The sequence below is a fragment of the Synchiropus splendidus genome, chromosome 10 (genome assembly GCF_027744825.2).
Source record: "Synchiropus splendidus isolate RoL2022-P1 chromosome 10, RoL_Sspl_1.0, whole genome shotgun sequence".
Taxonomy (NCBI): Eukaryota; Metazoa; Chordata; class Actinopteri; order Syngnathiformes; family Callionymidae; genus Synchiropus; species Synchiropus splendidus.
The window spans coordinates 12,453,362-12,463,647 of NC_071343.1; the positions used below are offsets into that span (position 1 = coordinate 12,453,362).

Here is a 10,286-nt window from a genome sequence, read left to right on the forward strand (position 1 = left end):
AATTAATTGTAAACTGTATATGATCGAAGAAACTATTCATGTAATTATCCATGATATCAGGACGAAGTCAATGGAATGTAAACAAAAAATATATATTTTGGTGTTCAATATGAATTATGGTCAAAAACGTAACTTTACATTTAATACGATAAAAAAATATACTGTTTAATTCATACGACCAACAACAATATATTTAAATACAATATACAATATTTAAACAATGATCTAATGTGATCTCGATTATATTTTAGTCAACGTTTTTGTCGAATCTACCAGCTGCGAACAAAGATAAAGACGTTCTCGCTGCTAGATTCTGCGCATGCGCATCAATGCGACGCGGGGTGGTACATTGGTCTGAAAACGTATCCAACAGAACTTCCAACCAAAATAATGATATTGTAAGGAGTTTTCACCACTGCGACGATAACGTTTTGGAGAAAGAACCCCCGGACAAGTATTTTTATCGTAAGTATTGAACTTGCAATGCCTTTGAACTATGTATGTGGCGTTCTGTAGCTGTTTCAGACTTGATATTTCTATGTTGCCTTTTGATAAAACAACACAAGCTTCAGTACTTTCTAACTTGCATTTGTTAAAGCGAGTTTATTTCGAAATAAACTTGTAACTCTTGTGATTGGCGCAAGCAATGGCGATTTTGCAGTACACTGTGTGCATGTTTTTCATAGGACCGTATTAAAAACACGGTATTTCTTTTGCGCATGCATAGTTAGCTATGTTAGCATTACAACTCGAGCACAATGAAAGTGTTTCGATTCACTTGATCGAGAGTACGGTCGTCGTCTGACACGGACAAGCATTAAACGATAAAACGAACACTGCCCCAATGTGCTTTGAGTTGGAACTACAAAAATGAATGGCGCGCTTTCCAGCAATTTATTTATTTCCGCCGGTTCCGCTTTGTGGTTTGTTTACAAAGTTAAGAGACCAAGTTAGCTTGCAGTGACCTCTGTCATCTTCATTTTTATCGTCTTTATAACTCGTCACGGAGAAGGGAATCGTTCTGATCGTGTTCTTGAATTCTACAGGTCACACGTGTGTAAAACATGAAGGTTGCAGTGGAAGGTTGCTGCCATGGGGAACTGGACAAGATATACGAGACCATCGGCTACTTGGAGCAAAAAGAGGGCCTGAAAGTCGATCTTCTATTGTGTTGTGGAGACTTCCAAGCGGTGCGAAATGAAGGCGACATCAAATGCATGGCTGTTCCTGACAAGTACCGAAACATGCAGACATTTTACAAGTATATACACACTTTCATTTTGGGTTGTGTTCTTTCTTCACCTATAAACTAAATGTAAAACCCTTTCCTACATTGCAGGTACTATTCAGGAGAGAAGAAGGCACCAGTCCTCACCATTTTCATTGGAGGCAATCATGAGGCGTCTAACCACATGCAAGAGCTGCCTTATGGTGGCTGGGTGGCGCCTAATATTTATTATTTAGGTAAGAGACGTACTTGTTATATTTTTATATTTTTGTTTTTCATTTGACCTTTGTTTTTAGGATATGCTGGAGTTGTTCGGTACAAAGGCGTTAGGATCGGCGGCTTATCTGGAATCTTTAAATCAAACGACTATCGGAAGGGTAGGTTTTATTATCATTTACAAAGAGGTACGAATGAAACCCCATTCTTAAAGTCTTTGTATCTCAAGGTCACCATGAATTCCCACCATACAACCCCAGTACCATGAGAAGCGCATACCATGTCAGAAATATTGAGGTTTTCAGGCTCAAACAGGTAATAAATCGTGTCAGTTTCTGTCTGCAACATGTGAGTCTAACTCTCGAGTCTAATTCTTGATCATCCGTCAGATCGCCATGCCCATGGACATTTTCATGACCCACGATTGGCCAAAAGGAATCTACAATTATGGAAACACAGACAAGTTGCTGAAAATGAAGAAGTTTTTGCGTGCAGAAGTGGAGTCCAACACATTGGGTAGCCCAGCTGCAGCAGAACTCCTAGACCACCTTCAGCCAAGCTACTGGTTCTCCGCACATCTGCATGTGAAATTTGCTGCCCTCAAGCAGCATCCGGTGAGACTGGCGACTTACAAGTTGTGAAGAATTTGAGAAGAGTAAGTCGAATCCTAACCAGCTTCAATTTCTAGCCCAAAGGTGGTGCCGCTCCTCGGGTCACCAAGTTTCTTTCGCTGGATAAATGTTTGCCCTATAGACAGTTCTTGCAGGTAACATTTATCCTTTTGAGACTCCTTGATATTTTTTTCCGGAGTGACTTGTCAGTTAGATTTGTTAATTTGTGTTGTAGATAGTGGATGTACCAGATAGACCTGGTTGTGGTGAAGGGTTGGAATATGATCCGGAATGGCTGGCGATACTGAAGGGCACCGACAGCCTGCAGAAGACGACCCCATCCCCGTGGAATCCTCCGGAGAATAATGGGCTTCATGAACGGTATGCTGACTCTCTGATGTTCTGACTGTCTAGTGACTTGTCAAAGGTAGATAAATTGTAATTCCATGTGGTCTCGCAACTTCTCCAGACAGTAATATTGCCACCACTCATCTATCTTTGATATTAGGAAGCATCAGTGAAGCTGTAATTGATAGTTTTTGGGACTTTTGACCTTGACCTTGGGCCTCTTTTATCATCTAACCTTCAGGTGGGACTTCAGAGTTTCAGAAGATGCTATGATGCAGGTGGTGGAAGAGCTCAGTGGTGAGCTCTCTGTTCCAAATAACTTTTGTCAGAATGTGCCAGCGTATGACCCCAAAAACCCCCAACCACACATGGAACCAAGCTACAACACCAACCCCCAGACCACAGAGTTCTGCGCTACATTGGGCCTCACGGACATCTACGCTCAGGTGGGACAGGCCCTGCACAACAGATCCATCGGCGAGCGTGATGCAGATGAGGACAGTGCGGGGAGCACGGATGAACCCAGTGACTATCCGACGGACACCTCTGGAATGTCAAACTCATTCAATCCTGATGAGATTACAATCGAGGATGAGTGGGAAGAAGAAGAGGAGGAAGAGGCTGAGCCGAAGGCTGTTAAGAGCAGTGCAGCACCAGTCAAACTGCACACGCCCGTTCGACTGGTGCTTCCAGATCCCAAATCTGAGGAGTCGCCCACGCGCATGTTGGACTTGATGAAGCTGCCACCCCCAGCTCACTCCACCCCTGAATCGGCTCGCTTTCCTGCTGAAGCGGAAAGCGGCTCTGGTGAGCACAACACAGAGGATTGTTCCTCCGTTCGAATCCTCAAACGCACCAGCGACGAGCGGAGCAATCCCGACAACAGAAACACCACGCCCATGATCAAACGCCGAAACCAGGTCATCTACAAAAGTGTAGAGGATGAGGAGTGCCAGGCTGAGTGATCGTCTTTATTTTACTTAACTTTTTAAAAACAAACAAACCTGTGGTCTGGCAGTAACTTATTATTGCCTGTTTTATACTACATAATTATGCTGTATAATTACTTTATTGAAACGTGTACATTTGGTTTATACAGAAACGGCTGCGCAGCCCTAAAGGAGTATTTTATCAGTTTTATCCGCGTTTTATAGAACAAAAAAAAGTTTTTGCAGATGCCTTTTTAAGGCAACAGATTTGAATGATGTCCTTTTTTAAAAAGAAGAAAATGTGTTTCAATAACTGTTGTCATTTGGTTATTTTTTTTTAAGTCGTTTAAATCCATGCATCTCACACACACAAAAACATCTGCAATGAACGACTAGCAATGTGTCGATAGGAAAGGAGTGCGTTTGTTTATTCTAATTTGTTCATCCTCCCTCACCTTCGTCGATGAGTGACAGCCTTCATTTAACCATGATCATCTCAGCCAGCTCCAGCCAAAATCTGTGGACCTCAGTTGCAAATATTGAAACTAGAAACATGAAGTACATGTGACCGAATGATTAGGACTTTCAGAAGATGAAAGTGTCAAGAAATAAAAGTGACTTTTCTGTTAAAATATTTCTCATATTGCTCTGTCTGGGAAGTGAATTACCCAGGCGTCTAAACCACTTGGAGTCATCATTGTATTTTAGAACCCGCAGATAGTTGTTTCTAGAAGAGCAGTCAAAGTGTGGTCCACCTCCAAGAAGTATACATTAGTGATGGGTCCTGCAACAGCGATGTGCCGAGACAACCATGTGACTGTGTCGACTTGGCAAAAACGTGCCGAACCTTGTTTCTAAGGACGTGCAGCTGATGTAACTGCTGAAACAATCTAATCTCGCGGTTCCTTGTGAATGTCTTTGTGGAGCTAAGGGGCAGCTCCAAGAGAAACGTAAGTTGTTAGCCGTGTGGGACCATTTTGATCTCCTATATTTATTTCAGTCTTTACCCAGTTTGTCTCGATTTTCGACTTGTCTTGTTCCATTCTAATGCAAATTAATTTCAAGGTATAATTTAATTTAGGATTTTTTTTTGTATAAAAAAACGTTTTTCACATTATGATATATTTTCACATTTAAAGATATGGAATAATAAATGCAAAGTCTTATGTGATATTATTATGTACAGTTGGTCATCAAATCTGTGTAAATTCAGTCTGTCTGTAGGTTGCCTGCAGGGATTTTGAATGTCCAGCAGACTATTCAGTGACATCAGCACCATGTGTCGAAACGCTTTATGATGCCTCATTTGTCCATCACTAGTATGCATAACATATGAAGCTCATTCGTGATTGGCTGTTGGTCGCTGATGAGATCATCCACTGTTACGTTCCAGAAACATTTTTTTTGTAACCTGAAAACAATGACGTTTCGCCATTCCGCCACCTGGAATACAGACAGATAAAGGCCAGCAAAAACAGAACCTCCTTGCCAGAGCTAATGAGTTACTTTCAGGAATGTGTCACTATCAGACAAGTTCAAAAGTAACTGTTTCAAATGTTAAGAATTTTCAAGTGTAACTTGATTATTTTTTTTTTTTTTTTTTTTTAGCAAAGCTGGAGTGTCCAAACTGTTCTTTCTTAGAGACCAAATCGGATGAGGTGAACATTTATGTATTCTTCCTGTTATCTTTGACACCATTGACGTGAAATAAATCGCAACTTGGAACAATACAGTTGTCATCAGATGTCAATTCCTGGAAGCTGAGTACATTACTGCAGGTCCATATCTTTTAAGTGAATATGAGTCATTTCTTAAATCTCCTTTGGTGGGAAATTCACCACTATTTGCGAAAATGTGATTTCATCTGAGGTGTTGCATAGTTTCGCAATCGTCATGAGTCACGGCCCCATCAGTGTCAAGAGGAAGTGACCCTGAGCCCGATTTAGACCTTTGCTCTCAGAGGTCGTTCTGCATCTTCTCGCTGCTGTCAGCTCCTCATCACGCTGGCTGAAGAAGGATCCAAGCCTCCTCTCCTGAGCAGCAGCTGGTGGGCGGGGCCGAGTTACACACAGTAGGACTGTATAACAAGCTTAAAGACCACTTGACTGTTTCAACTCAGTGAACAAACACACTTAGTTGTGAGTGCAGCTTTGTAAGTCCTTCACTTTTATTAACATCAGGACATTGCTGTAATACTTAATGACGTACAGTGTATTAGACAAACACTCTCTACATCCACACAGAGCCAGAACGACAAGCCGAATCACATGGTGCTGGGATATTGGTTTATAATACAAAGCCTACGTGTTTCTTCCTCTAACTTCTCCCGACAAGAGACACACTGGAGTCACACAACAAAATAGAAAACTGGGGAAATAGGCACTTCTGTTTTTTTCCTCTTTACAGTTTTCACCAGCCAAGCTTTGAAGAGCAACCAAGCGCACTGCAGAGCATCAAGTTAAATGAATACATAAAAGCATCAGAACACCAACTCTGTTTCGACAGTAAGGGCAGCGGACAGACGAGAGACGTGTTGAACACAAGATCTGTTCTTCACCTCCGGAATTTTTTCTTTCAAACGGGAGTTTTCTGCTACAAACGCGTCACTTCCTGCACGTGTGACGAGATAAAATGTGAGCACAAGTAACGTGTCGTGCAATTTAATGTTCAGCAGGAAACTTCACACGCAAAACTCCAGATCAGATCAAACACTATCTATGTACACATGTTGTTGTGTTGGGCCAAGAGTGTGTAGATGATGGGGACACAGAGAAATGTGATCCATTTTTAATATTTACAGCCAGAGAGGACCAGGAAAACAAAGCGGGACTAACTAAACAGTTCATATATTTATTTCTACATCTTCCCCTTTTTCAAATCCATTCCGTCTCATTAGTTGCAGATGTGTGCTGCTCTTTTTATATATATATTATTTGCAATCCAGTTTGACATGACACAAGGCAGAATGACGACATGATTAGTGCTAAGTACTACAGAGCTGTCGCTGCTTCTCCATCCACACTCCTCTCAGTCTTCAGTCGATGAGAACCAGCAGAACCTTTAGATCTTTTGCTCTCTTGGTCTTAACTGTCTTGTTGAAGAGGATGGGTGGGGGCAAGGTGGTGAGTGGTGATGCTTCCCCCCCCCCACACCCCGTCCTGGAGGTGGCTTGAGGGGTGTGCTCGATGGGCCGTGATGGTGTGGATGGTGGAGTACTAAGAGGGGCTCTAGTTTCCACCACAGCAGGCTCGGGTAGAGTGCGCGTCGGGGTCTTGGAGGTTGACTCCGCGATGTCGCGCAGCATGTGTCGGGTTCTGGGTGTCTGTTTTTGGCATCTTTTTTGCTGCATTTAGACAGTAAAGGTGAAGAAATGGCATGTTACCGGGTTTCAACGTCGACCAATAATCCACTCCACTGCCAACTTCACACGTTCAGCTACAGTCAGGTTGTCCAAACCAGTCCTCAAAAGACCCGGTCGGTACAGGTTTTTGCTATAACCCAACCAGCACAGACACCAGACTGTAGTCAGCTGACATCATTGGCTAAACTGTGCTTGGTCGGTTGGAACAAAAAAAATGCACCCCTTCCCATGAGTTACATGATATCATGCATTGTTTCAGTTCAACATTTGTCTGTGTTGGATTTTTGTTTAAATTGAGCGATGACAAGACACTCACCAATGGCCAAGAACAGCTCGTTGACATTCATGGCCGTCTTGGCTGAAGTCTCCATAAAAAGCAAACTGGTGTCTTCGGCGTACACTTGTGCTTCCTGCAGTGTAAATAAACAGAGGGATAACTAGCCTGTCGTGAGGGTGAGCCAGCAGAAAATGCCTCAGTCAGTGCCACATTTGTTGGACGCAGCATTGTCTACCAACATAGTCTGGCTTCACAATAAAGGGCTGTTGCAGGAATCTCCCTCGTGCCCCAAATCTGCTGAGTCGCAGTGGCACGTAGAAGCATCTGAAACTGTCCATCATCTCTGTAACTACTGAACTGGTGACGGCACAGATGGTTGTGGAGTTGTGTTTTGAGCTGGACCACATGATTAAAGATGTGAGGCCTTTTCTGACCTCATGACTTTTTCCCCAATGTGTTTGTTCACAGCATTCCAGCTCTAAGAAACCAAATGGATTCCTCTTCAAAAGATAGCTAGGATTCGTTTCCACAAAACTTCAAGGCGACCATAACGTAGAACGACACAGTCATTCGAGGAGCGCACGTTACCTCGTTCTCCACTAGTCTCTTCTCAGCCAGGTCGGCCTTGTTCCCAGCAAGTGCGATCACGATGTTGGGGCTGGCCTGCCTCTGCAGCTCCTTCACCCAGGCTTTGGCTCTCTCAAAGGTTTCCTGAGAGGACAACGACATCATCCATCAGCTCAGCCTCGCAAGCCAACCGTGCATCAGCCTGGCTGACACTTCCTCCACGGCTGCTCTCACCCAAGGCGGTTCCCTTCTCTATTCAACCAACTTCTTTTGATTTACACTGCGACATCTTCAATACTCTTTCCCACTACACAAACTGCTCCTGGACTATAGAACGGATTCTGTGTGTGGGAGTGTCTCTCCAGGCAACACTCATTTTGTGACCCTCACTTGACCAAGGGCTGATCAGCCTCCTTCCCTGCTCCTCTCCTTGTAAACTACTGAACAAAAAATAGCTCTAATACATCAACCGATACATTCCTGTTCTTGATTGAGTTAAGAAAATCTTCTGAGTTAGCACATCTACTGCAGTTATGATGCATTAGTGTGGATTTTTGCCAATTATTCATCTTTCAATACAATAGCAAACATCTAGTTATCTGACCTCTGTGAGCAGACATGATATGTAACACTCATCTTACCGGTTTGGTGATGTCAAAGACCACAATGGCGGCCTGAGCGCCGCGGTAGTACATGGGGGCCAGACTGTGGTAGCGCTCCTGTCCCGCAGTGTCCCAGATCTCAAACTTGACAGTGGTGTCATCTAAACACACAGACTGAGCCAGAAAAGCAGCTGGGGAACGAGAAGGAGACAACACCTGTTACCTCACTGTTTGAATCCGTCTAGAAAAACAATCCTGACACCAGCTCTTCAGCGTTAAGGTGGATGCACAAGCTGACATGTTTTTCTGACTTCTAGGAAATGCTGACTAAACACACTGCCTCGACATGCACACGTTGGTATCATTTCTTCCCTGTCTAGTTTTCATCCTTATAATATCTCTATTTTAGGATATTGCAGAGGCAGAAGCAGCATTTGTCCACACAAACACTTGACTTCTACATTGGTGACTCTCAGCTTCTCTATTTAGGTTTCAAGCTCATATCTCTTACCGCCGATGGTCGTCTCCTGAAACTCATCAAACTGTCCCTTGACAAAGCGCAGCACCAGGCTGGACTTGCCCACCGCCATGTCTCCCAGCAACACCAGCTTGAACTGGCAGATCTTGGTCTGAGGTAAAGCGCCGTTGGTACGGCCACCGCTCCCTCTGGAGCTCATACCGACCCGCGTGGGAGACTACAGGGAGGCTGGTCCTGTGTCCGGCACTGGACACTGAGGATGACTGCTGGTGTTTTATTTCACAAGGTGGATGTGCTCAGATGATCTTGTGACTTCTCACTATTGTTTGAATAGTCTGTGGAGGAGGACGAGAGCACATGTTATTGTTTATAGTGCCGTCACACAAAACCTCGCAAACATTATGTAAATAACAGGCTGCTCCACGTGACTGACGCACCTAAATTGGCTTATATTCAACAGTCTACAATTTACTCAACAAGCAGTTTGTGTCTGCCTTCTGACAGGTGTCTCTAGCGTCACATGCTACTCCATTAGTTTACCATCTTCAACAAGCAGATAAACTGACAAGTGAAAGATGTTGACCAAAACCGATTATTAGAAGCAGCGATAACAACAAATGAAGCACTTGACTTGATGTTGATGTCACCAAGTCCGTAATGCGTACGTGATATATTTCCCATAATATGTTATCTTGAAGTCTACAGCCACACAAAGGGATTTCTTGTATCGGCTGAAGACGTGGGCTACAGTTCTGGACCCGATGAATGGCTGTTCCTCTTGTGTTGAAGACACCAAGAGCTCTTCATCAACTCAGTCCGCTAAACGGTCACAAACCATTTCAATGTAACTGTGATGAACACAGTATTAAGCAACCGTGGACAGAAAATGACGTCAACCTGACGGTGATTTCACATCAATGAAACTAAGTCTCCACCACATGTAATCACCAAAACCCGTTATTGATAGAGCTACGCCGAGCACCAACATGAACAACAACAACAAACTAACAGAGGGGATCGATAAATCTTTAAAGTACGAAGACCTTCGCTTCGCTTTTAAAATGTTCAGAAACGATAACGACGTCAACATTCAGGTGGTTCTTTCTGCTCCGACAGAGCCATCGCTGCAGCACATTAATCCAATTAAAAACATGGTTGTTGACAGGCGACAGTCGAGATGAAATCTAGGTTTCAGCACCGTGTCTGCCGTGATCTTATCAGCTCGCCTGCTCCTATCGTGCGTTTACGAGCGAGGAGAGACCGAGCCGGGCCACAGCTTCACATATCGACGGCAGACGACTCGAGTACACTTCACATGTTGGGCTAGACAGGCTCGCGGCTTAAATAACGGAGTCATTTTACCGTCAGTTTGGCTGAAAGCGCGGAGGTGGCGAGGCAGCCGTCAGTCTTCGGAGTGTTGACAATTCGGCTTCATCAGCTGGTGACATAAAATGTTGGACTTCCTGTAATCAGGCGCATGCGCATTCACTGCCGCATTGTCAACTCAGGAGCCGCATTGAAAAAGGTCGAAATCCTCGACAATATTTTTGCACTATCCTGCCTAATTTAATTTCCGAGAATAGGAAAAAACAATTATAAAATCAATGAAAAGCGAGCATTATCGACTCACGTTATTACTTCCGTTAATATTTATTTCTGACGCGTAAAC

At 43.7% G+C, this 10,286-nt stretch overlaps 2 protein-coding genes across 2 annotated transcripts; one reads left to right on the forward strand and one right to left on the reverse strand.

Annotated features, from left to right (window-relative positions):
• Positions 1-269: 269 nt before the first annotated feature.
• dbr1 (debranching RNA lariats 1) lies at positions 270-5,080 on the forward strand. The gene is made up of 9 exons (XM_053877110.1): positions 270-465; positions 1,047-1,261; positions 1,340-1,464; positions 1,525-1,605; positions 1,674-1,759; positions 1,834-2,058; positions 2,133-2,210; positions 2,291-2,436; positions 2,645-5,080. The coding sequence occupies exons 2-9, from the start codon at positions 1,065-1,067 to the stop codon at positions 3,366-3,368; spliced, it is 1,662 nt and encodes a 553-aa protein (XP_053733085.1). The 5' UTR covers positions 270-465; positions 1,047-1,064; the 3' UTR covers positions 3,369-5,080.
• A 413-nt stretch (positions 5,081-5,493) lies between these two features.
• rab5b (RAB5B, member RAS oncogene family) lies at positions 5,494-10,094 on the reverse strand. The gene is made up of 6 exons (XM_053876963.1): positions 9,980-10,094; positions 8,651-8,952; positions 8,179-8,330; positions 7,559-7,681; positions 7,010-7,103; positions 5,494-6,675 (listed from the first exon to the last, which is right to left on the reverse strand). Exons 2-6 carry the CDS (start codon positions 8,814-8,816, stop codon positions 6,560-6,562), a joined length of 651 nt encoding a protein of 216 aa, XP_053732938.1. The 5' UTR covers positions 8,817-8,952; positions 9,980-10,094; the 3' UTR covers positions 5,494-6,559.
• Positions 10,095-10,286: the final 192 nt, after the last annotated feature.